We start from the raw sequence: 22,456 nt of genomic DNA, 5'->3' as shown, positions 1-22,456 counted from the left end.
GTGCCCCCGACGGACGCACTACTCCGTCTTATCCTTGTCCTTGTCGATGTCCTCGTTGAATGCGACGATCACGTAGCCAATGAGCACCACGTTGGCCACGAACGCGGCAAGCCCACCAGACACGATGGAGTTGTCGAAGACGGCGCGGCTGACGAAGAAAGTCAGCAGCGGTGCGATGATCATCAGCGCGGTGCAGATAATGAGCTTTCTGATGACACGGCTGGCATGGTTAGCAAAGCGAATTAGATAACTTACGGTGGGATGTCTGCCATAACTGAAAAAATGGGTAAAAAAAAAGATAAGACTTTTGATTTATTTATTATGCTAACCGAGGAGCAACTAGCGCAGTTCCACAGAGACGGGTGTCTGGCCATTGAGAATTACCTGGATGCAGACACGGTGGCCAGTCTGAACAAGGAAATAGCCACGCTGTTGAACAACATCGACCTCAAATCCCACCCATTGACCAAATTCACCACCCACGAAGACGAGCAGCATGTTGGCAACGACTACTTTATCAACTCGTCCGACAAGATCCGGTTTTTCTTCGAGGTGGACGCCTTTGAAGACGGCGAGCTGACAAAGCCGGTTCCTCGGGCCATCAACAAGATTGGCCACGGACTACATCTGCATAACCAGGCGTTCAGGAACGTGACATTGACCAAGGACGTTGCAGACATCTGCCGGCAGCTGGAATTTAAAGACCCGCGCGCACTGCAAAGCATGGTGATTATTAAGCAGCCAGAAATCGGGGGCAAGGTTCCTAGCCACCAGGACGGCGAGTTTCTATACACAGAGCCGCAGTCGTGCATTGGGTTCTGGTTTGCGCTGGAGAAGTGCACTTTGAGCAACGGATGTTTAAGCTTTGTGCCTGGATCCCACAAGAAAAACGGGATAATCAGACGATTCGTCAAGGACTTCGAGAACGGAGGTACCAAATTTGTGGACCCGGTCTCGCTGCGGGACACTACCGCATGTTTCGACCCCTCGGATTCGGACTTTGTCAATGTGGAAATCCCGGCCGGAACTCTAGTCCTGATCCACAATCGGGTGCTCCACAAGTCCGAAAAAAACCTTTCACAGCTCTCCCGAAATGCCTACACTTTCCACGTGATTGACGGGACTGCCAAGTACGACGAGCTCAATTGGCTGCAAATGCCGCCAGAACGGCCCCAGGGCGCGGCTAACGTGCCAAGAGTATACTAACTGGCTGGTTCCAGTGCCAAGACGTCGGCTTTAGGCGGGGCTCGTCTCGGTTTTAAGATATTTTCGCGAACCTCGTGACTCATCTCTCTATTGTGTAGCGTCCGAATTATAGTTATTCTTGAACACAATTGAATGCATGCGGCCGGTGGTGAGGCTCTGGAATCTGTGGTATACGTACAGACAGCTGGTGCAAGTGTAAGAATGTGCAAGCTTGCGAGCTGTGCTAGGGGAGACATCGGTGAATGAGTTTGGTTCAGGTAGTTTACGAATCCCGTATGGAATCCTGGTGGGTCAATTGACGAGCCCCGTGAGGCTGGCCTAGATTTAGCCCCACCCCATGCAACTGTTCTACCTAAAGCCTCTTGATCTTAATCTTCTTATTGTTTAAAAAAAACATTATTTTTCATTGTCCCTTCCCTATAAGCCGCGTTTGCTGATTACTAACATATTCCCTGTGATAACCTTCCTGGTTTGCATAAATTGGGAGCCATCCCCATGTCCTGGGCCGATCTATCGCCACCAGGCACAAATTAGTCAAAATATCCAGCTCAGAAGAAGAAGATACCTCCCGGCTCACAACTAAGCCCATTTCATCAAGACAAGCAATTATGCAAGACTTTTTACCATCTTACCAGCTCCACAGATACCTCAACAGGCATTTGGACGACATTATCAATGACCACAAGTTGCAGTCGCCACCGGACTACATTGAGGTCGAAGAGACCTCCCAGGCCGTTTCGCCTCAAGTGTCCTTCACGTCGCAACATCTGGAACGCGACGGAATGTCCTCATTGGCTTCGGATGCCCAGAATTCCATCTGGAACACCATTGACAAGCACCAGTACATGACCCAGGATGCTGTTTTCATTGACATCCAGCTGGACGACCACTCCAACGTCCATTACTCGCCGTACACCAGCGGCGACATCGTCAAGGGAGCCGTTCGGGTGCACAACATCACCCCGAATCCGATCCCTTTTGAAAACATCTTTGTCAGCTTCGAAGGGTACTTCTGGGCCATCAAGACCAACTTCAAGATGATCATCAACAACTTCTTGGACATGGTGGATTTCGAAGCAAGCTGTTTGTGCGAGGACCCGGACTCTGGCCTGCCCCTCGACCGCATTCTGCGGCCCAACAGCTCGTACGTGGTGCGGTTCAAGTTCCAGATCCCAGAGTACTCCAAGAAAGGGTTCCCACTGCCTCCTAGCGTGGGGGACCTCCACTTGCGGCACAAAATCCACTCCCAAATTCAGGACACAAAGTTCCTCAGAGACAGCTTTGCGCACCGGGATTACAGCAACGAGAACTTCAGTATCAGCTACTGCGTGAACGCGCGACTGCTCGAGCTGGACGAGTCGAAAAAACGGCTCGTGATCCGCCGCCATAGTCGTCACATGATCATGTTCACCCCAACGTACCACGAGTTCAAGTTCAGATACCTGGATCCGGCGGACGAGCTGCGGCTGTTGGTTAACTCCTTAGAAGACCTGATGAGTAACCACCTGGCCAAGCGCGAGAATAACCCAGATCCAAAGCGCGTGCGACCGAATCGACATAAGTTTCGAGTATCTGAGGACCGTGAGGTATTCCGGTTGCAACTCAAGAACGACCCCTCTGTCGTTATTGAAAAGTACCTGGACTACACCACGAGTTCTCAGTTCCTCAACTCCAACGCTAATTTGACCGTCACTTTCAAAGAGGACATCAAGGTCAAGTGCATCGAATTGATCGCCATTAATTACTACACGCAGAGCACTCTGCCCGTTTCTCTTATTGCTGACTGGTTTGTCAACCATGTTCAGTTCGAAACCACGATCCGTCCCAAGTTCAAAGAATTGGAGCAGGTTTTGGCCGATTGCGACGACGAGGAGGCTTTGAACATGATCCGGTCGTTCTCCAACCTGCGGTTTTCCACCACAAAGATGCCCAAGGTGATCACCTTCAAAAAGTCTGCTCCGTTCGCGTACACTATTTCTCTTGCAAAGACAAAACGGGATGTGGTTGTCCCCTCTTTTGAGTTCCCATACTGCGGCCGGTTGTACTTCATGCGGTTCCAGGTGAAACTGCCTGTTGGAGTGCTACACAACGGCGAGTCGACTTTGGTTTTTGACATCCCAATCAGTCTGAACTCATGAGACCCAAAAATCCGAAAAAAGAGTTGTTTGTATTTCCGTATGGCTTATCTTTAGTTGTTGTCAAATGTAGAGGTCTTCGTCCTCGTCGGTGACGCGGTTGAGCACCTTGTCTCTGCTTTTCGAGAACTCAACGGGATACGTTTCTTTTAGCCTGGCGGATAACTTTTGACATAACTTTGTGTTCTTGGCAATGTTGCTGCTCAGCTCCGGCACGATCTGCGTCTTGAGTTGCTCGTACCGCTTGATGTGGGTCTCCATCTTGGCGCTCACCTCGTCGATCGTGCGCAAAACGTCCTGCATCGTGCTGTTGATCGCCCCAGACACCTGTGATTGCACCATCAGCGACCGGTCCAGGTGCACAGAGTCCAGCGAGTTGTCGAGCGAGGATATGAGATACTCAATGGCGTTGAACGTGGATCGTTCTTCTATGGGCGCCTCTTCGGTGGTTGTGTTTGTGTACGACTCGTTGTCGGAGTCGACCCCGAAGTCGTTGGCGTTCAGGGACATTTAAGAAAAAATAACCACAAATAAATAACTTTTTTACAAAAGCTTACAATTAATCTCCCTTCTTCATGTCTGCGGAAACCGTGAAAACGCGGCTCAGGCCGTTCGGCATCTCGTTTGAGAAGTCGCTGACCGACCTCATCAAGGGCATCCGCTCAAATAACCACGACCCAGACAAATTGGCCGACTTCTTTGAGCGATCTATCCAGGAGTGTCGCCACGAGCTGAAAACAAACGATCTGGAATTGAAGTCGATGGCGCTTCTAAAACTCACCTATTTGGAGATGTATGGGTTTGACATGAGCTGGTGCTCGTTCTACGTGCTGGAGGTGATCTCGTCGCCCAAGTTCCAGCACAAACGGATCGGATACCTGGCGGCGATGCAGTTATTCCAACGACAGAACAACGACGACGTTTTGATGCTCATGACGAACCTGCTGAAAAAGGACGTCAATTCGGGCAACTCTGTCGAGACCGGGCTCGCCATCAGCGGGATCGCCTCGATCGTCACCCCGGAACTGGCCCAGGACATCTGCGAGGACATGGTTCGTATGCTGTCGCACTCGAAACCGTTTGTGCGGAAAAAGGCCGTGCTGGCACTGTACAAGGTGTTCATCAAGTATCCGGACGCGCTGCGACTGCATTTCGACAAGGTGGTGAAACGGCTCGAGGACGAAGACGGGTCTGTTGTTTCTGCCACGGTCAATGTTATCTGCGAGCTGGCGCACAATAACCCCAAGAGTTATGTCGACCTTGCTCCGCAGCTGTTTGGTCTGCTCAAAGAAACAAGCAACAACTGGATGGTGATCCGGCTGTTGAAGCTGCTCTCGTCGCTGTGTCTGACCGAGCCTCGGCTGCGGTACATTCTGTTGCCCGAGGTTGTCGATCTCATGAACAGCACACAGGCGTTGTCGCTCGTTTACGAGTCCATCAATTGCATCCATAACGGCCAGATGTTGGCCCCAGAAGACACACGTGTGGCCAAGCTGATCATCAACAAGCTGCTAGGCTTCATCAAGAACGACGACCAGGACCTCAAGTACGTGGGACTGTTGGCTTTCATAAAAACGTGCAAGATCCACAAGGACCTGATCAAGAAGCACGAAAACGTCATTATGGACTCGATGTTCGACCCAGACCCAACGATCCGCGAAAAGGCGCTCGAGCTGATCGACTCGCTCGTCACAGACAGAAACATCGTCCCTATAGTGACGCGGCTGCTGGTCCAGCTGATCCCGGAGGAGGACCAGCTAGCACGTCTGGACGGACTCAACGAAACAGAGATCCACTACCAAAAACCGCTCGCCGTCACCGACAAGTACAAGATGCTGGTGATCACCAAGATCATCCAGGTTTGTGCTGCCGAGAACTACGAACACGTGCCCAACTTCCAGTGGTATCTGGGTGTTTTGAACGATATCCTCAACATCAACACAGAAAACCGGCTTGCGGGCGTGGAGGAGCTCGTTAGCAGCCAGTTCATGTACGTGGGACTCAAGGTGCCCAGTATTCGCAGTCGATTGGTGCAAAAGTGTCTGGATCTTGTCCTGGACAACACGCGGCTGCTGGGCCTGAAAGGCGGGCTGCAGAACTTCATCTGGCTCGTTGGCGAGTACTACACAGAATACATCTCTACACTGGACGAGAGCGACGACGACGACAGCGACAACGAGGAAGCTACCAAAATCACCGGCGCGCAGATCATCCAGCGCGTTGCAAGTCAGGACGAGTTATTCAAGTTTACAGAGTTGAACGACCCAACCATGGGCATATACATCCAGGCCATGGCGAAACTGTTTGGCAAGTACTGTTTGTCATTGGGACGTTCGTGGGACAGGGACGACCGCGACCATGTGGCTGAGGTGTGCGAGACGTTGATCTCGTGGCTGGCCAAGTTTTCGCGCAGCGCCAACTTTGAAGTGCAGGAACGGAGCATCTCGTTCACAGAGCTGCTGAAACTTGCACTGGACTCGATCAAGGAGGAGGACGAAGGGGCTCCGAATTTCGTGGTTTCTGGTTATAGCCAGTTATTCGAGCAGCACCCAATCAAGCCTGTCGGCACGTACACGCAGCAGCGGATCCCCATTGGAATCGACCTGGATTCGGCCATTGACCAGGACTCGATGAGCGCGTTCCAAGGCATTCTGGCCGGAATCAAGGAAAAGGAGCTGCAACAGAGCCAGGTGGATGAGTATGAGGAGGAGCTTGTTTCGGAGATCAATCAATCGTCCGAGGACGAAGAAGAGACCCGCAGGGAGAAGCCCGACCGCCTGAACGATCCGTTCTATATCTCCATGGACACCAGCACTGCGGACGAGGTGTCTATTGCCGCTTCGGAGCCTGTGGTGGAGAAGAAGCGCAAGAAGCCAAGCAAGAAGAAGATCCGCAAGGAGAAGGTGCTGATTCTGGGTGATGACGACGCGGCCGCAGACTCGGGCGCAGAGCCTGTTGCCAAGCCGACGAAGAAGAAGGACAAGAACCTGCTGGTGATCGACTCGTCCACGTTGGACGGGTTCGACTTCACGAAAACGCCGGAGGAGCCCGACCGCAGTGACGAGGTGGAGCAGATGCGGCAGGAGTTCGAGAAACTCGAGCAAAAACACGAGCCTGTCGTGGTGAAGAAGCCCAAGAAGCCCAAGAAGAAGCTGGTGGTTATCGAGTAGTTATGGAGATATAACCGAATCTGACTTGCGCTTTCTCGACGCGTCCAAGTTCAATATAGAGTCGAACTCGGGACCCAGAACCGACGATGTAGGGTTATTTTCGATAACTTGTAGAAATTCCAATAACTCGGGCGTTTGCAAAGCCTCTGTGTCCTGCAACAGCGGCGACAGGTACTGTTCCAAAAACGGTTTCTGGTCGATGATATTCTGAACAGCAGCGTGCTCTTCTTCTGGCGATAAGTTTGTGTGTGTTTTGCTGAGTCGGTTGGCCTCTGATTGGATAAGCAGCTGCACCAGCATGTTATTCCTCAGCTCGAGGTATCTCACGAGTTTGTTGATCTGGGCCTGTTTGCCGCTGAGTCTCTGTGCCGCGGCATGGACCTGTGCATACTTGTCCAGCAGCGATTGGTATTGCTGGGCCTCTGGGGATTGGCTGTTCTGGACGATTGGGTTATTTAATCGAGAAAGATCCATAACGTGTAAATTGGCGAAAAAGTATAACTGCAATCCCAATAAGGATATCTATAAAAAAAAAATTTAATATAAAAAAAAAATTATATTCAATATCCTACGTTAATGGTGCTCAAGTCTACAACCGCCAACAACGTTTCGGTGTACCAGATTTCCGGTACAAATGTGGCCAGGTCGTTGCCGGACTGGATTGCTCGGAAACGGAAACGGGCGCTCAAAAACGACCTCGATTACCAGAACCGTGTGGAGCTGATCCAGGACTTTGAGTTCAGCGAGGCCTCGAACCGCATCCGGGTCACCAAGGACGGCAAGTACGCCATGGCCACGGGAACATACAAGCCGCAAATTCACGTGTACGATTTTGCGAACCTGTCGATGAAGTTTGAGCGGCACACCGACTGCGAGAACGTGGATTTTGTTCTTCTCAGTAATGACTGGACAAAGTCGATTCATCTGCAGAACGACCGGTCGATCGAGTTCCAGGTGAAGGGTGAGATGCATTACAGAACGCGGGTGCCGAAGTTTGGCAGAACTCTGGCGTACAACGACGTGAACTGCGACCTTTACGTGGGAGCTGCCGGGAACGAGATCTACCGGCTGAATTTGGAGCAGGGCCGGTTTTTGCAGCCTTTTGAGGTGGAGAGTGAGACCGGTGTGAATATCGTGGACATCAACGATGTTCACGGACTGGTTGGAGCTGGTCTGGAGGACGGCACGGTGGAGTTCTGGGACCCCAGAGCGCGGCAGCGGGTGGTGAAGATGCAGGTCGTGGACGGGGCAGACAGCTCCAGCACGCAGGTGACGGCGTTCAAGTTCCGTAACGACGGGCTGAACATGGCCGTGGGCACGTCGAACGGCATCTCGCTGCTGTACGATCTGCGTCGGTCGCAGCCGTTGATGACCAAGGACCAAGGTTATGGGTTCCCAATTAACAAGATAACTTGGCTCGACGATAACTCGAGTGTGAGCAACAAAATCATGACATCGGACAGAAAAATCGCCAAGATCTGGGACAGAAACGACGGAGACCTGTTTGCCAGCATGGAGCCCAGCGTCGACATCAACGACGTTGAATACATTCCGGACTCGGGCATGTTTTTCATGGCCAACGAATCCATTCCTATGCACACATACTATATTCCTGCTTTGGGACCTGCTCCCAAATGGTGTTCGTTCCTGGACAACATTACCGAGGAGCTCGAGGAAAAGCCCTCGGACACAGTGTACTCGAACTACAGATTCATCACCAAGCAGGACGTTGCGCGGCTCAATATCTCGCATCTTATTGGGACCAAAGTTATGCGTGCTTACATGCACGGTTATTTCATCGATACAGAGCTGTACGATAAGGTGAACCTGATCGCCAATCCGAACTCGATCCAGGACCAGCGGGAGCGCGAGATCAAGAAGCGTCTCGAGAAAGAGAGAGAGTCGCGGATCCGCAGCACAGGAGCCATCACCAACACCAAAATCAAGGTCAACAAGGATTATGCTACCAAATTGGGCCAGAAGCTTGGTGCAGAGACTGCGGAAGGTGTTGTCAACGACGACCGTTTCAAGGAGATGTTCGAAGACCCTATGTTCCAGATTGATGAGGAGTCTCACGATTACAAGCAGTTGAACCCGGTGCAAGGGTCGAAGCCACTGACGGCTGCCGAGGAGTCGGACGAGGAGAGAATGAAGCCGGAGAACTCTGACGAAAGCGAGAGCGAGAGTGAGGACGAGAGCGAAACCGAAAGCGAGGACGAGGCCACTGTCCAGAAGCGCAAGGAGATCCAGAAGAAGCAGGACCAGCGACTCAGACAGGAGCTCGAGAAGGAGGAGTATCTGAAGAGTTTGCAGACCGTTTCTATGAAACCACTGGACGCTGCTGCAGAGCTGAACGGCAAGACTGACGGCAAGAGTTTGTCGTTCGGAAAACGGCTGAACGAGGCCAATAAGTCGCGCGAGGAGCACAGAGCAGAGAAGCAGGGCGTGCGGATGCACAAGAACGTGCAGGGCGACGCTGAGATCAGCTACGTGCCGCAGAAAAAGAAGAAGGTGGTGCGTATCGAGAGCACCGAGTCCAGAGGCAAGACCAAGCAGAACTACGAGGGTAGAAGACGTGCCAGTAAAAACGCATTCAGAGGCATGTAGATAACTTTTTTCGTCTAACAAATTTAATTAATGCAGTCTATTAATTATACACGATGCTGATTAGGAGGTATTGGGGAGATTCAATTTCGATTTGATCTCGTCCCAGTCGTCTAGAAGGTTATTGTCTGCGAGTTTACGGAACACTTGTAGCAGTAAGTTATTCTCGTCCATCATTGTGCTCTCTGCCACCAAGTTATGTAGCGACTTCCCCTTGTGGACCAGGGGAGTGAACCGCCGCGGGACTTGCACGTTGAGGCCCTCGATCTGTTTCACCGCGTGGTTGGGTAGTTGTTGTGGCCGTGCAGGGCCTGTTTCGTGCAAAAACTTGCACTTTGCGCCGTTTCTACAGTTTCGAGATCTCTGCCAAAACTTGCAAACACGACGGTTTCCTTGTGGAGCAGGAACCTTTACCGACTGCTGTGCACTGCTGGCTTGTTTTTCCTCGACTCTCTTTGTCGTGGGCCAGTTTTTGCGGCGTTCCTCGATCCATTTCTGTATATCTTCTTCTGTTTCCAACACGATGTTTGTTCCTGCGATGGCAACCGTTTTTGCAGCGATCTCTTTTTCGTCGTCGGACTCGTCCGCAGAGTCGGTTATGGCGCCAATGTCCAACTCATTCGGGTTCTTTGTGATCTCGGGCGGGTTAGCAGCCGCGATATCTGCTGCCGTGGGGATTGCAGAGACGTTCAGGGGAGTGGCCTGTGACGACACAGCCACAGAGTCTAGCTTTGGGCGTTTCACTGACTCGAAATCGTCCTCCGGCGGTCTTTTCAGGTCGTTCATTGATCCACTAGTCAAGATAACTTTTACTAAAAAATTTATCAGATAAAACATGTCTAAACATAACAAGCCGACTACACAGGCAGAAATTCTCGAACGACGCAGGAACAGGTTCAAGCAGGACCAGCAGAAAATTGATCGAGAAAAGAGTAACGAGTTTGGACTCGTCAGCCGCGGAGAGGACTTGCGATTGCAGCAGAATCACTCCGATAGAGAAAAGTTATACAAGAAGATCTGCCATAACCTCGAAACAGGTGCCAACAACGACTCTATTCTTCTTGATTTCCGTAAGCTCCGCGAAAGCTTGCTTGCATTGAAGCACTCCGAGTTTGCAAAGACTGTGTTTGTGGCGTCAATCGACTTCTCTGCGTCCATAGGCCACCACCAGTCGTATGTCCCCAGCATAATGCATTTGATTCAAGCGGAGAAGACCAATTCTTTTATGAATAAAACTGAGCGCACGCGTGTTCTGGTTCTGCTTGCCCTCCATAAGGCACATTTCAACAAGGAGTACGAACAGGCGTTCAGCATTCTGCTACAGAACTTTGAACTATCACCAAACTTTCAGAGCCCCAAGAAATCCGACCAGGACCAGGCATATTTTGCATGCTACGCAGCTTTGACGAACGACTTCCAGCTCTGGTGGCCATGCTACCGCCAACTGGCCGAACAGAAGACCTACAAGGGGGTACTGGACCTGGAGATCCATCAGTTTCGCCAAAAAGCCATCAGCACCGTCAATTGCACGTATTACGTTCTGAAAAAGAACACACTCGAGGACCTGCTCCACATCTCCTGGGAAGACCTCCAGAGCTCCTTCTCCACCAACTGGTCGCTCCAAAACGACACCGTCACGATCCGCAAAAGAAAATAGCTGCCACCCAGCCGCTTACGTAATCATATAAAAGTGTAAAACGTAACCCCGACACCGAGGTTTAGGATATCGAAATCAAATCTTGTCAGACGATGTCTATGCCCACTCCCGCGACGAATACAACGCCGTCGGCCGCTCTGGCCGGTCCTCCCAGCGTGGACACCCCCTCTGTGGAGCCCATTGCGATCCAGGATCTCGAGAGCGGCAAATTGGACGTGGACTCGCTCGTGCTGGAAATACAAGACCTGCGGTCTCATATCGCGGGATTACGCTACGAGATGGCTAAATACATCCGGCTGCTTGCGTCAGTGAATGAGGACAGCACGTCTTCCGGGTTCTACCACGAGGTGGCGGCCCAGATCGGCGTTTTGAAAAACAGCCTGGATACATATAACAACGCTTACAGAAGACTTCTCCCTGTGATTCGGTACTCGAAACTGAAGAAAGGGCTGAGCCCCGAGGACCAGACGAAGGTGGTGAGCCACGAGGTGAAGGTGGATACGAAGTTTCTGAGCGAGCAAGCGGCAAATAAGATGGATATATCGAAAAACCCGTTAGTGGCGGCCTCAGAGATGGGTGCTCCGTACTCTGCGGGCAGTGTTGGGTCGCCTGGTGCGCGCAATGGGGCTGCCAAGCGGCCGATGAAGGCCAAGCCGCCAGTCAAGAAGAAGTGAGACCTGGGACGATCGACGCGTCGCCTTCTATTTTTCGCTGGCACCAGAAAAATTCCCCGGTGATGACTGATTTTTTCAGTGATTAAGAGTATGTCGAAAGCACTGAGAGAAGCGTTTTTGAAGGCAAAGGCCGAAAAGAGAACCGCCTTGGTGACCTTCATCACCGCCGGCCATCCGACTGTCGAGGAGACGGTCGATATTATGCAGAATCTGCAAGCTGGTGGAGTGGACGTCATTGAGCTTGGTGTTCCTTTTTCCGACCCTATGGCGGACGGACCAGTGATCCAGCAGTCCAACAACGTTGCTCTTGACAACAAGGTGACTGTTCCTTTGGTTCTGGAATTGGTGAAGAAAGCCAGGGCTGCTGGCGTGACTGTTCCGATCGTTCTTATGGGATACTACAATCCGATCTTGCAGTACGGAGAGAGACAGATGATCAAGGACTCGTACGATGCGGGCGCCAACGGGTTCATTGTTGTTGATTTACCGCCAGAAGAGGCGCTGAAGTTCAGAGGGTTCTGCAAAGCCGAGGGAATGTCGTATGTTCCTCTGGTTGCTCCGTCCACTACTGACGAGAGACTCAAGTTGCTGGGTCAGATTGCGGACTCGTTCATCTACGTTGTTTCGCGTATGGGCACCACTGGAGCCACCATTTCTGTGAGTGCGACCGTTGGCAGTCTTGTTGACCGTGTTCGCAAGCTGACTGGAGGCAGTGCTCCATTGGCTGTTGGGTTTGGTGTGTCCACCAGAGAGCACTTTTTGCAAGTTGGTTCGAGCTCTGACGGAGTTGTGATTGGTTCGAAGCTGGTGACCATTCTGGACGAGACTCCTAAGGGCCAGAGAGGCGAGGCTGCTAAGAAGTATGTCAAGTCGATTCTGACCGGCGAAGGAGAAAACACCGTGGGCGAGGGTTTGATCGAGGCCGAGCTGAATCTTCCTGAAGAGGTCAAGTTCGATGAGAAGCACTTGCACAACCCGCGGTTTGGCGAGTACGGCGGCCAGTACGTTCCAGAGGCCCTGCAGGCCTGTTTGAGAGAGCTCGAGGACGGGTTCGAGAATGCAATTGCCGATCCGCACTTCTGGGAGGAGTTCAGATCGCTCTACGACTATATTGGAAGACCATCTTCCCTGCACAAGGCCGAGCGTTTGTCCGAGTACGCGGGCGGCGCCCAGATCTGGCTCAAGAGAGAGGACCTCAACCATACCGGATCGCACAAGATCAACAACGCTCTGGCACAGATCCTGATTGCCAGAAGACTCGGCAAGACCAACGTCATCGCAGAGACCGGAGCCGGCCAACACGGTGTGGCCACTGCCACTGCCTGTGCCAAGTTCGGTATCAAGTGTACGGTTTTCATGGGAGCAGAGGACGTCAGAAGACAGGCTTTGAACGTGTTCCGGATGAGAATCCTCGGAGCCAACGTCATTGCCGTCACCAACGGTACCAAGACTTTGAGAGACGCCACTTCTGAGGCCTTCAGATACTGGGTGTCTCATTTGGCAGACACACACTACATTGTTGGCTCTGCTATTGGACCTCATCCATACCCTACGCTGGTGAGAACTTTCCAGAGCGTGATCGGTAACGAGACCAAGGAGCAGTTCCTCAAGAAGACCGGCAAGCTACCAGACCTTGTTGTTGCGTGCGTTGGTGGAGGCTCGAACTCCACCGGTATGTTCTCTCCGTTCGAGAAAGACAGCAGCGTCAAGCTTCTGGGAGTCGAGGCTGGAGGAGACGGACTGGACACAGACAGACACTCTGCCACGCTGACTGCCGGAAAGCCTGGTGTTTTCCACGGAGTCAAGACGTACGTTCTGCAGGACTCTGACGGCCAGGTCCACGACACTCACTCTGTTTCTGCCGGATTGGACTATCCTGGTGTTGGACCCGAGCTTTCTGCCTGGAAGGACCTGGGCCGTGTGGAGTTTGTTGCTGCTACCGACGCGCAGGCCTTGGAAGGGTTCCGTTTGCTTTCGCAGTACGAGGGTATCATTCCTGCGCTCGAGTCGTCGCATGCCATCTACGGAGCTCTGCAGAAGGCCAAGGCCATGTCCAAGGACCAGCACGTCATCATCAACGTTTCTGGAAGAGGAGACAAGGACGTCCAGAGTGTTGCCGAGGTGCTGCCGAAACTCGGCCCCCAGATCGGCTGGGATCTGCGGTTCGAGTCCTTTGACGACGCCAGCAAGTAATCGCGATAAATTAGCTACCAAAAAAATATTTTGTATAACCTTTTCAAAGTTATTCCTTTTCAATGTGGCCTGGGAACCACGTCCACCTGGCGTACGGTGTGGACGGAACGTGTGTTTATAGACGCCAGGACGACACGTTTGATTTCCCCAAACGGCGCGAGCCGCGGTCTCGCCAGTGGCACACAGTTCGTTCCTCGTTCGAGGTTCTTGTTCCTGCACAGCTTGCGCCCGAGCCGGCCGCTCTGCCCGCGCGTCACGTCAAATCAGCGCTGCAGAACACTGACACCAGTGCCGACTCGTACTTCGTGCCGCGCTCGCTCGTCCGCACGGGCCACCAGGAGTCGCTGGCCGCCCAGGACAGCCACATCTACGACCCCACGTACGGCGATCTCCTGGCTGTTTTGCCCTACAGCGCGCCGAAACTCGCCGCCAAGCTGCTCATCAGTGCGACTGGGCACTACGGAACGCTTGTCGCCGTGAGCGTGCTCGACACTTCGCCAGAGCCCGCCCTATCGGCCACCAAGGCCCTCGAGTTCAGCTCCAGAGTCAAGCAGGTGTTTGTGCTCCCAAACACACACCTGTTTGGCGTGCGCACCAGCACGGGCATCTCTGTGTTTGAGGCCCGTCTCGAAAGCCGGTTCCACGTCGGGGTGGCCCGACTCGTGGAGATCCCAGACAAATCGCTCGCCGGCCAGGCGTTCGCAGACGTGTGCGTGTGTCCACAGACAGGCTCGTTCCTCGGAGCGGTCGACGTGAAGGGCAACTTTGGACTGTACCGGCTGCTCAAGCGCGACCTCGACCGCGTGTTCAACGACTTCAAGCTGGTGTACTCGTCGTCGATCTTCGACCCGGCAGAACTGTCCAATTTCAAGAAGATCGTGTTTGGCCAGCAGAGCGACACGCTGGTCGTTCTTTCGCGCTCCTCCGCACACATGTGGACCCCTGCCAGCCAGAATTGTAAAGTGGTTGCAAACCACTGGACAAGGCTGCTGGACCTAGCTGTTCCTTGCAACCAGACACAATACTGCGTTCTGCTCACCACAAAAGAGGTTTTGTTGGTGTCGTTGGCCACGTTCGACGTGGTCCTCGGTTGGTCGCACCTGCTCGACCAGACAGACCCGACGTTGAGATTGTACGTGCGCCAGAACGACGACAGACTCGAATGTCACGTTGTCTCGCAAACAACGCCCATGGTGTACGTTATAGTGTTCCAACTGGACGAAAGACCGCACATTGCGGGCGACCCATACTTCTATGTGTCACACCCCTCGCAGCCGGTTCAGTCGCTAGCATTCACCGGCCGTGGCGACGACCTGTTCGGTATCCAGCTCACCAGAGATCTCGAGCTTTCCCGTGTAAGGATGCAGCGAGCAAGCGGACCGGTCGAGGTTCCGCAGCCAAGAACAGAGACTGTTACCGAGAAAGCACCCGAGATCGACGTCTCATTGCTGGAGAAGACAGCATCCGACCCTGACCTCGAAAACGTGCTTGGGTCGCGGATATCTGCCCTGGTGGCACAGTTCCAGAATGACAGCTCGTCTGCAACCGATCTCTCTTCGCTGCTGCCTGTTTCGGGCCCAGCACCAGACAATCTCTCTGAGCTGGTGCACGACTCGTGGTCCGTCTACGAGTCGTCTGCGCGTGTCTTTTCGGACCAGGGCAAGCTCGAGACAACCACACAACTCTCAGGAACTCTCATGAACCTGCTCAAGCCCCTGGACTTCACCAGCCGCGGTCTTCTGGGCATTTTACAAAAACAGGACCCCCAGATCCAGTCGATCAACACCAATCTTGGACTGAGTCTGGTGTCGCTTCACAAAGCAAGCACCGACGACCAGCACATCCACGAGATCCGCAAACAGTTGCCGTTGGAGCTGGCTGCTCTGCTCGACCAGTGGAGGCCGCATGCGCCACTTGCGCGCGGGTCCATCAGCCACACCCAGCCGGGGAGCCAGGTCCCAACGATCAGCGTGTCGCAGGCGCGCAAGAAGCCCCGCGCGCGATCCAGCCGGGCCGGTGTTCCACGTCCGCGTGTGCAGCTGTCGCAGGCCGTGGAGCCATCGTCGCAGGTTGTTTTTTCCTCGTCACAGGCGTCTGAGCCCTCGTCACAACCTCCTTCTGGAAACCTTTTCAGCTCCCAGCCGTTGTCGCAGGGCACCTCCTCGCAGAAGAAACGAAAGAAACGGAAAATGGGTGGGTTCATGTAAACTTGTCCCCACTGTAAATATATTACCCACAGTAAAAATATCTCTCTATGCTTTTGTTCATAGTATTGGCATATCTCGTTGTTTGCTCGGTTGCCAAGGTTGACTACGGAACCCTTGACAACCAGCGCGAAAGCATAGATGCGCTCGTTGCCGAGTACACCGCGGCCAATGACAAATCGCTGCTATGGGGGGCCTACAGATCGAACCTCTACCTGGGAGTCAAGCCTCGTCTCCCCGAGTCGTTGTTGACCGGGGTGATGTGGTACAGCGTGGACGATTACCAGGGCATCGGGTATCTGCGCCACGAGTGTCGTCAAGAGGACCAGCTGGACAAGTTTGGCTGGACAAAGTACGACGCACGGATCGGAGGCCACGAAGTTATCAAGGACGCACAGTTCAAGACCCAGATCGACGCCGACTTTGTCAAGACAGAGTCAGGCAATTGGGCGTTGAGGGTCAAGGGCAAGCCGGAAAACCCAGACGCCAAGACATCGGTCGTGTTCTACGCGGGTCTCGAGGGAGAAGGCGAGCTGCAATATGCTGGTGCTGATGAGATTGTTGAAAAAGATGCGAAATTGGTGGGATACTCCGAGCGTCTTGGAGGTCTCTTCGAGATCGACGTCACTCGCGGAGCCGACGACCAGTACATCAAGAAACAGAAGGTCCACGAGTATGGATTGGATCCGTCGGTTACCAGACACTTATCGTTGACGATTCCTACAGGAAATGTCTGGCGTGCTAAGGACATTTTATTGACACTGATTGGCGAGAAAATCAACCAATTGAAGGATAAACTGACCGTGGACAATAAAGTTCCTCCAGAACAGCTTTTCCAGATGCAGAATATGGGCCAATTCAGCGGAAACCTGCATTTTGTGCAAAAAACGTTCCAAGGAGAGTTTGAATTTGATATTTTATACAATGTTGCCGAGACTGACCATTTGAGCTCCGACGTTCTTCCTCAGAAGATCAAGGAGATGAACGACAGGTTTGACAAGAACTTCATTGAAAAGTTCCAGCTGCTTGCTCCGTTCACTAAGCCGTCTTACTTCCAGTTCGCCAAAGAGATGCTTTCTCAGCTTTTGGGAGGTATCAGCTATTTCTACGGTGACCAGCTGGTTGACCGCGACGTTGTCATTGACGATGTTGAGTTCAGCCATGCCCATCTTCAGGGCAAGTCGGAGGGACCTTATGAACTGTTCACCGCCGTTCCCAGCAGACCGTTTTTTCCACGTGGATTCTACTGGGACGAAGGGTTCCATCTCTTGCCTATTCTTGAGTACGACTCCGACCTAGCCCTGGAGATCGTTCAAAGCTGGTTCTCGCTGATTGACGACGACGGATGGATTGCCAGAGAACAGATTTTGGGAGACGAGGCTCGAAGCAAGGTGCCACCAGAGTTCACTGTGCAGAACCCAAATATCGCCAATCCGCCAACCTTGATGCTGGTGTTCACCAAACTTTTGGACCTGGCCAAACAGGCTCAGGCCACCCAATCTCACGGTCTGAGGCTGGACGACACCCTCGATGTCTCGCAGCTTGGAAACATGCATCTTCAAAACCCAGAGCTGTTGGTGGACTATGCCAACAAAATATATCCACAGCTACAGAAACATTACAACTGGTTCCGCAACACCCAGCGCGGCGAAACCAGCTTATTTGATAGACAGTGCCATTCCACACAGGATGTTTTCCGTTGGAAGGGCCGCACCAAAGATCACTGCTTGCCCAGTGGAATTGACGACTATCCGCGTCCGGAAGCTGATGTTGCAGAGTTGCACGTTGACCTGCTGGCCTGGATGGGCATCATGACCCGTTCCATGTACAAGATCGCGCATCTTCTAGACAAGCACGACGACTCCAAACAATACTTGGACATTTACAACAACATTGTTGGCAATCTGGACGATCTTCATTGGAGTAGCCAAGATAAGAGCTACTGTGACGTGACTGTTGATGACAACGATGAGAACGTGTTTGAGTGTCACATTGGATACGTCAGTATCATGCCATTTGTTCACCATCTGATACCGGCTTCGTCAGACCATCTCGAGCATGTGCTGGCCCAGTTGCATGATCCGGAGCAGCTATGGACACCATACGGTATCCGGTCTCTTTCCAAACAAGACGAGTATTTCCACAAGGGCGAGGACTACTGGAGAGGCCACATATGGATCAACATCAACTACCTGGTGTTGGAAAGCTTGCAATACTACGGAACACATCCAGAGACCAAGCCGGAGATTCGAAAGCAGATCAACACCATCTACACACAGCTACGCACCAACTTGGTGGAAAACATCTTCAAAAATTACAACGAAACAGGATACCTCTGGGAACAGTACAACGAGAACACGGGTGCCGGACAACGCACGCGTCATTTTGCCGGATGGACGTCCTTAGTGGTGCTGATGATGAAGATGCCTCCTGAGCTTGATCTGTGAAAACCCCCATTTACATCACGTGATAGTTTTTCGATAGAGCATTTTCAGTTTTTTTTGCGGTGTTGAATTTTTCAAAAATTTTCCTGGAAAACTTAATACTACATCATGGCTCCAAAAGGAAAGAAGGTCGCCCCAGCTCCTTTGGCTACCAAGGCTAGCAAGAGCACCGGTTCTAAGAACCCTTTGATTGAATCCACTCCAAGAAACTTCGGTATTGGTCAAGCTATCCAACCAAAGAGAGCCGTCAACAGATTTGTGAAATGGCCAGAATACATCAGATTGCAAAGACAGAAGAAGGTGTTGTCCATGAGATTGAAGGTTCCTCCAGCCATCTCCCAGTTCTCCAACACTTTGGACAGAAACACTGCTGCTGAGGTGTTCAAGCTCTTGAACAACTACAGACCAGAGACTGCTGCTGAGAAGAAGGAGAGACTCACCAAGGAGGCCGCTGCTATTGCTGACGGTAAGAAGAAGGAGGACGTCTCGTCCAAGCCATTTGTTGTCAAATACGGATTGAACCACGTTGTCTCTTTGATCGAGAACAAGAAGGCCAAGTTGGTTTTGATCGCTCACGATGTTGACCCAATCGAGCTTGTTGTTTTCCTCCCAGCTTTGTGCAGAAAGATGGGTGTTCCATACGCCATTGTCAAGGGTAAGGCTAGACTCGGAACCTTGGTCCACCAAAAGACCAGTGCTGTTGCTGCTTTGGTCGACGTCAGACCAGAGGACGAGGCTACTTTGGCCAAGCTTGTCTCCACCATCAACGCTAACTTCACCGAGAAATACGAGGACCAGAGAAGACACTGGGGTGGAGGTATCATGGGATCCAAGACTACTGCCAAGTTGGCCAAGAGAGCTAGAATTGCTGCTGCTGCTCCAAAGAGAGTCGAGGCTTAAGTAATGTAAGACAAGTAAGAAGTGTATTGAAAACAAGCACATCCGTACACCAGCAAACAAAAAGACGAGTGGAAGCTGACGTTTACAAGCAGTTACAAGAGTCTTGTATTACACTATCCTGCTATATGATGACCTCTATCCCTTACTTCAACTTGTAGAACAACTTTGGAGCAGCACAGTCGTTGATGCAATGCTGTAAATGGAAGAATTCCTCCACGCAATCCTCCTTGTATTCCTTGTCGGCGTATCCTTCCTCTTCCATCTCCTTGGTCACTCTCTCAACACACTCGTGGTAGTGGTGGACGTAATGTGCGCAATCTTTGGTCTCGGAACACTCCTTTCTAAGGGCGTCCAATTGGTCGCCGGCTTCTTCCTCCTCGTCTTCGTCGTCTTCGTCGTCGTCATCCTCGTCTTCTTCTTCCTCTTCTTCCGCATCACCGGCATCCTCAGCGGCGGATTCTTCGACCGGCTCCTCGGCTGGTTCTTCAGCGTAGGCGGTGATTGGCGTCAGGGCGTCTATGAAATCTTTCAAGAAGGACATTGCAAATCAGCACAGGGTGGATTAAATGTTTAACTTTTTAACCTAACAAAACACTTTACACCGAAAAATTTCAATTTTTGTGTTTTTAATTGGTGGATTGCAATTATGGCGTCGATCGGCGCGTCGCTGGCTCCGGCACATTTGGGTAATTTTTTCGTGTTTGTCAAACTTCCATCTCGCTACTCGGCCGGGTAACGGCCCTGCAACCCTGCCCAGTGGTTGCCCCCCGGGCGAAAATTTTCGAGAACCCACCATGTCACAGACATAAACCACCAATTGTAAGCCAACTAATCCGCATCCGGAACCCCAACAGCGGCAACAAGAATCCTGGTGAGCCTCTACACGTTGAATATGTCTGCGTCCGAAATCGAAACAGCCCAGCCAGCCACCGAGCAAGTTCCTTCTCCCGTGGAAGAGACAGATCCAAACAAGATCTTTGTGGGCAACTTGCCATATAAGGCCACTGACGAGCAGCTCAAGGCTCTGACTCCAGAACTGGAGATTGTGTCTGTTGAGTTGCCTACCAGAACGGTCGTGAAGAAGGCAGATCAGACCCAAGTCGAGCTCCAAAAGGGCTACGGATTCATCACCTACAAGAGTGTTGAGGAGGCAGCCAAGGCAATTGAGCTCATTGGAGGCAAGTCCGTGGATGGAAGAGAAGTTTATGCTAGAGCAGCTCTTCCTCCAAGTCTTGCACCAAAGAGGGAGAGAAAGCCTAAGAAGAGCGCACAAGGGTCTGCAGCATCGAGCGCTAGCGGCAAGCCTAAGAAGAAGAACAAGGCCAAGTCGAAGGCCAAGAGTGCGCCAAAGGAGTCCGAGGAGGCGGTCTCGGAAAAGGAGACCAAGACCGATTCAACCGAGAGCACGGCCACGACCAAGAGTGAGCCCTCTTCTTCCGAGGTGGCGGAACCAGCCAAAAAGCCCAAGAGAGTTGTTCTGTCCAAGGAGGAGAAGCAGAAGAAGCTTGCGGACGGGGTGCCTTCCAAGACAACTCTGTTCCTGGGCAATCTGGACAAGACTGTTACCAGTAAAGATCTGAAGGAATTGTTCTCCGAGTACGAGCCTGCGTGGGTCAGAGTGCCAAGAAGAGAACTGCCTAAACATCTTTACCTGAAGCTGAAGGCCAAGAACGTTCAAATCGACAACAAGGGAGTTGCATTTGTCAGATTCAAGTCTGAGGAGGACCAGCAAAAGGCCCTCAAAGAGTTCGAGGACAAGGAGTTCAAGGGCAGAAAACTCAACGTCACCGTGGCAATTGACTCTGTCGCGGAGGCAACCGAGGAATCTGTCGAGGAGAAAGAAAATTAGTGGAAGCATCTGGCACGGTTAGACATTCATTCATCGGGACCTGTTTTCTACACAAATAGTGTCTGCTTGCTGTGTATAATTATCTATGTCTTATTTACGTGCATCAATAATAGCGTCAGGCTCAAATCCTGGCCATATTTTGATAAGCCTGTAGACACGGCGCATTGGCCCGGCAATTCGTATATATTTCGAGCCGTATTTCTGCCATTATTGATAAAGTTCAATTTAAATATTTTTCTCTTGTTAAAAATTTAAGAAGCCCCCATATAGAGTCATTGCTTCTGGTTATGTTAGCTTTAGCGAATAACACCGTTTGGTGCGACTCGTTGTGGGATATTGACGATTTCAGTGTCTGTGGACGGCAGCTGTTTCTAGAACTGTGGCTCGTCCTCCCGCTGGGAATTAGTATTCTGTTGGTTGCCAGTAATTTTCTCTTTGTGAGGACTGGTACCGATAATTACGATGCCAGCTCAAAATTGGACGCCGAGCAACAGCCGCTGTTGGGAAGTCATCTGCGGAAATACAGTTCCGTGAAAGAAGATACAGACATTTCACCTTTGAAAAGACATTTCGATATCTCGTTAATCCAGCCCGTCGAGCAAGATGGCACCATCAAGTTTGTTTTCCGGGGTTTTGGCGAAAAACTAAGCGTGGCTTTGGAGTTTCTACTTTTGCTCGTGCAAACCGGGTTCACCATCGTCGCGTTGCCAGAAGTCGAACCATACACAGACTCTCCTTATTGGTTTGCTAAATATGTCAGTCCCACCCTCTGGGTCTACCTGACTCTGATCACCGTGATTAGACTTTATAACGTGTCTCAAGGTCTGGCACCAGAGAGAATCGACTTGTGGACCCAGTCGTCCATCTTATACAATGCGCAATGGTTCTGTTCCGCAATGTTCTTCCGGTCGGCCCTTTTGGATCATGCTCCATCCGCGTTGGCAGCAAACTACTTCTACACTCAATTCGGTATTAACACGGCCTTGGTCTTCATCAACGGCTTCCAAAAGTTCTCGGATAAACCTGCTCCTGTGTATGAGAAGGACGGCATTCCTCCCTCGCCAGAGACAACCTCCACTTTGTTCAACATCGTTACCTACTCGTGGATCGATAAGATGGTGTTCAAGGCCTATGCCAAACCAATCACTTTGAACGAAATTTGGGGCTTGAGACTCGACGACACGTCTCACGTGGTTCTTTCCAAATTCCACCAGCTCAACTCGAAAACCAGATTCACGATCCGGTTGCTTTTGCAATTCAAAGAGCCGCTTTTTTTGCAATCTGTCTACGCGTGCGGTAACGCAGTCATGGGAATTATTCCATCGATCGCTCTGAAAAAAGTTTTGGAATACATCCAATCGCCTAGAACATCATCCACAAGCATGGCTTGGCTCTGGGTGATTATCATTTTCGCCTCCAG

The 22,456-nt window shown here is 51.8% G+C and overlaps 22 protein-coding genes across 22 annotated transcripts; 13 read left to right on the top strand and 9 right to left on the bottom strand.

The window, feature by feature from the left end:
- Positions 1-261: 261 nt before the first annotated feature.
- On the top strand, positions 262-1,206 carry OGAPHI_001043 (uncharacterized protein; the record flags this gene model as incomplete). Its single annotated transcript, XM_046201762.1, has 1 exon — positions 262-1,206. One exon carries the CDS (start codon positions 262-264, stop codon positions 1,204-1,206), a length of 945 nt encoding a protein of 314 aa, XP_046063953.1.
- A 608-nt stretch (positions 1,207-1,814) lies between these two features.
- OGAPHI_001041 (uncharacterized protein) lies at positions 1,815-3,344 on the top strand (the record flags this gene model as incomplete). Its single annotated transcript, XM_046201760.1, has 1 exon — positions 1,815-3,344. The coding sequence occupies one exon, from the start codon at positions 1,815-1,817 to the stop codon at positions 3,342-3,344; it is 1,530 nt and encodes a 509-aa protein (XP_046063951.1).
- Positions 1,995-3,005, bottom strand: OGAPHI_001042 (uncharacterized protein; the record flags this gene model as incomplete). The annotated part of the gene is made up of 2 exons (XM_046201761.1): positions 1,995-2,648; positions 2,844-3,005. 2 exons carry the CDS (start codon positions 3,003-3,005, stop codon positions 1,995-1,997), a joined length of 816 nt encoding a protein of 271 aa, XP_046063952.1.
- A 60-nt stretch (positions 3,345-3,404) lies between the features above and the next one.
- On the bottom strand, positions 3,405-3,851 carry OGAPHI_001040 (uncharacterized protein; the record flags this gene model as incomplete). Its single annotated transcript, XM_046201759.1, has 1 exon — positions 3,405-3,851. One exon carries the CDS (start codon positions 3,849-3,851, stop codon positions 3,405-3,407), a length of 447 nt encoding a protein of 148 aa, XP_046063950.1.
- Positions 3,589-3,855, top strand: OGAPHI_001039 (uncharacterized protein; the record flags this gene model as incomplete). The annotated part of the gene is made up of 1 exon (XM_046201758.1): positions 3,589-3,855. The coding sequence occupies one exon, from the start codon at positions 3,589-3,591 to the stop codon at positions 3,853-3,855; it is 267 nt and encodes an 88-aa protein (XP_046063949.1).
- A 61-nt stretch (positions 3,856-3,916) lies between these two features.
- On the top strand, positions 3,917-6,511 carry OGAPHI_001037 (uncharacterized protein; the record flags this gene model as incomplete). The annotated part of the gene is made up of 1 exon (XM_046201755.1): positions 3,917-6,511. The coding sequence occupies one exon, from the start codon at positions 3,917-3,919 to the stop codon at positions 6,509-6,511; it is 2,595 nt and encodes an 864-aa protein (XP_046063947.1).
- OGAPHI_001038 (uncharacterized protein) lies at positions 4,768-5,784 on the bottom strand (the record flags this gene model as incomplete). Its single annotated transcript, XM_046201757.1, has 3 exons — positions 4,768-5,077; positions 5,148-5,485; positions 5,593-5,784. The coding sequence occupies 3 exons, from the start codon at positions 5,782-5,784 to the stop codon at positions 4,768-4,770; spliced, it is 840 nt and encodes a 279-aa protein (XP_046063948.1).
- OGAPHI_001036 (uncharacterized protein) lies at positions 6,512-8,263 on the bottom strand (the record flags this gene model as incomplete). The annotated part of the gene is made up of 2 exons (XM_046201754.1): positions 6,512-7,033; positions 7,526-8,263. The coding sequence occupies 2 exons, from the start codon at positions 8,261-8,263 to the stop codon at positions 6,512-6,514; spliced, it is 1,260 nt and encodes a 419-aa protein (XP_046063946.1).
- OGAPHI_001035 (uncharacterized protein) lies at positions 7,088-9,118 on the top strand (the record flags this gene model as incomplete). The annotated part of the gene is made up of 1 exon (XM_046201753.1): positions 7,088-9,118. The coding sequence occupies one exon, from the start codon at positions 7,088-7,090 to the stop codon at positions 9,116-9,118; it is 2,031 nt and encodes a 676-aa protein (XP_046063945.1).
- A 60-nt stretch (positions 9,119-9,178) lies between these two features.
- Positions 9,179-9,901, bottom strand: OGAPHI_001034 (uncharacterized protein; the record flags this gene model as incomplete). The annotated part of the gene is made up of 1 exon (XM_046201752.1): positions 9,179-9,901. The coding sequence occupies one exon, from the start codon at positions 9,899-9,901 to the stop codon at positions 9,179-9,181; it is 723 nt and encodes a 240-aa protein (XP_046063944.1).
- A 49-nt stretch (positions 9,902-9,950) lies between these two features.
- Positions 9,951-10,772, top strand: OGAPHI_001033 (uncharacterized protein; the record flags this gene model as incomplete). Its single annotated transcript, XM_046201751.1, has 1 exon — positions 9,951-10,772. The coding sequence occupies one exon, from the start codon at positions 9,951-9,953 to the stop codon at positions 10,770-10,772; it is 822 nt and encodes a 273-aa protein (XP_046063943.1).
- Positions 10,773-10,864: 92 nt separating this feature from the next.
- Positions 10,865-11,446, top strand: OGAPHI_001032 (uncharacterized protein; the record flags this gene model as incomplete). Its single annotated transcript, XM_046201750.1, has 1 exon — positions 10,865-11,446. The coding sequence occupies one exon, from the start codon at positions 10,865-10,867 to the stop codon at positions 11,444-11,446; it is 582 nt and encodes a 193-aa protein (XP_046063942.1).
- Positions 11,447-11,536: 90 nt separating this feature from the next.
- OGAPHI_001031 (uncharacterized protein) lies at positions 11,537-13,639 on the top strand (the record flags this gene model as incomplete). Its single annotated transcript, XM_046201749.1, has 1 exon — positions 11,537-13,639. The coding sequence occupies one exon, from the start codon at positions 11,537-11,539 to the stop codon at positions 13,637-13,639; it is 2,103 nt and encodes a 700-aa protein (XP_046063941.1).
- OGAPHI_001030 (uncharacterized protein) lies at positions 12,061-14,873 on the bottom strand (the record flags this gene model as incomplete). The annotated part of the gene is made up of 5 exons (XM_046201748.1): positions 12,061-12,471; positions 12,605-12,983; positions 13,074-13,832; positions 14,101-14,739; positions 14,839-14,873. 5 exons carry the CDS (start codon positions 14,871-14,873, stop codon positions 12,061-12,063), a joined length of 2,223 nt encoding a protein of 740 aa, XP_046063940.1.
- On the top strand, positions 13,702-15,846 carry OGAPHI_001029 (uncharacterized protein; the record flags this gene model as incomplete). The annotated part of the gene is made up of 1 exon (XM_046201747.1): positions 13,702-15,846. One exon carries the CDS (start codon positions 13,702-13,704, stop codon positions 15,844-15,846), a length of 2,145 nt encoding a protein of 714 aa, XP_046063939.1.
- Positions 15,847-15,893: 47 nt separating this feature from the next.
- OGAPHI_001026 (uncharacterized protein) lies at positions 15,894-18,290 on the top strand (the record flags this gene model as incomplete). Its single annotated transcript, XM_046201743.1, has 1 exon — positions 15,894-18,290. The coding sequence occupies one exon, from the start codon at positions 15,894-15,896 to the stop codon at positions 18,288-18,290; it is 2,397 nt and encodes a 798-aa protein (XP_046063936.1).
- On the bottom strand, positions 16,761-17,108 carry OGAPHI_001028 (uncharacterized protein; the record flags this gene model as incomplete). Its single annotated transcript, XM_046201746.1, has 1 exon — positions 16,761-17,108. The coding sequence occupies one exon, from the start codon at positions 17,106-17,108 to the stop codon at positions 16,761-16,763; it is 348 nt and encodes a 115-aa protein (XP_046063938.1).
- On the bottom strand, positions 17,139-17,399 carry OGAPHI_001027 (uncharacterized protein; the record flags this gene model as incomplete). Its single annotated transcript, XM_046201744.1, has 1 exon — positions 17,139-17,399. The coding sequence occupies one exon, from the start codon at positions 17,397-17,399 to the stop codon at positions 17,139-17,141; it is 261 nt and encodes an 86-aa protein (XP_046063937.1).
- On the bottom strand, positions 17,851-19,728 carry OGAPHI_001024 (uncharacterized protein; the record flags this gene model as incomplete). The annotated part of the gene is made up of 3 exons (XM_046201741.1): positions 17,851-17,960; positions 18,440-19,161; positions 19,334-19,728. The coding sequence occupies 3 exons, from the start codon at positions 19,726-19,728 to the stop codon at positions 17,851-17,853; spliced, it is 1,227 nt and encodes a 408-aa protein (XP_046063934.1).
- On the top strand, positions 18,396-19,187 carry OGAPHI_001025 (uncharacterized protein; the record flags this gene model as incomplete). The annotated part of the gene is made up of 1 exon (XM_046201742.1): positions 18,396-19,187. One exon carries the CDS (start codon positions 18,396-18,398, stop codon positions 19,185-19,187), a length of 792 nt encoding a protein of 263 aa, XP_046063935.1.
- Positions 19,729-20,079: 351 nt separating the features above from the next.
- On the top strand, positions 20,080-21,036 carry OGAPHI_001023 (uncharacterized protein; the record flags this gene model as incomplete). Its single annotated transcript, XM_046201740.1, has 1 exon — positions 20,080-21,036. One exon carries the CDS (start codon positions 20,080-20,082, stop codon positions 21,034-21,036), a length of 957 nt encoding a protein of 318 aa, XP_046063933.1.
- A 287-nt stretch (positions 21,037-21,323) lies between these two features.
- On the top strand, positions 21,324-22,437 carry OGAPHI_001022 (uncharacterized protein; the record flags this gene model as incomplete). Its single annotated transcript, XM_046201739.1, has 2 exons — positions 21,324-22,332; positions 22,403-22,437. The coding sequence occupies 2 exons, from the start codon at positions 21,324-21,326 to the stop codon at positions 22,435-22,437; spliced, it is 1,044 nt and encodes a 347-aa protein (XP_046063932.1).
- Between the last annotated feature and the right edge of the window lie 19 nt (positions 22,438-22,456).

The sequence above is a fragment of the Ogataea philodendri genome, assembly GCF_020536065.1.
Source record: "Ogataea philodendri strain CBS6075 chromosome Unknown scaffold4, whole genome shotgun sequence".
Lineage (NCBI taxonomy): Eukaryota > Fungi > Ascomycota > Pichiomycetes > Pichiales > Pichiaceae > Ogataea > Ogataea philodendri.
This window is presented reverse-complemented; position numbering and strand designations above follow the sequence as displayed.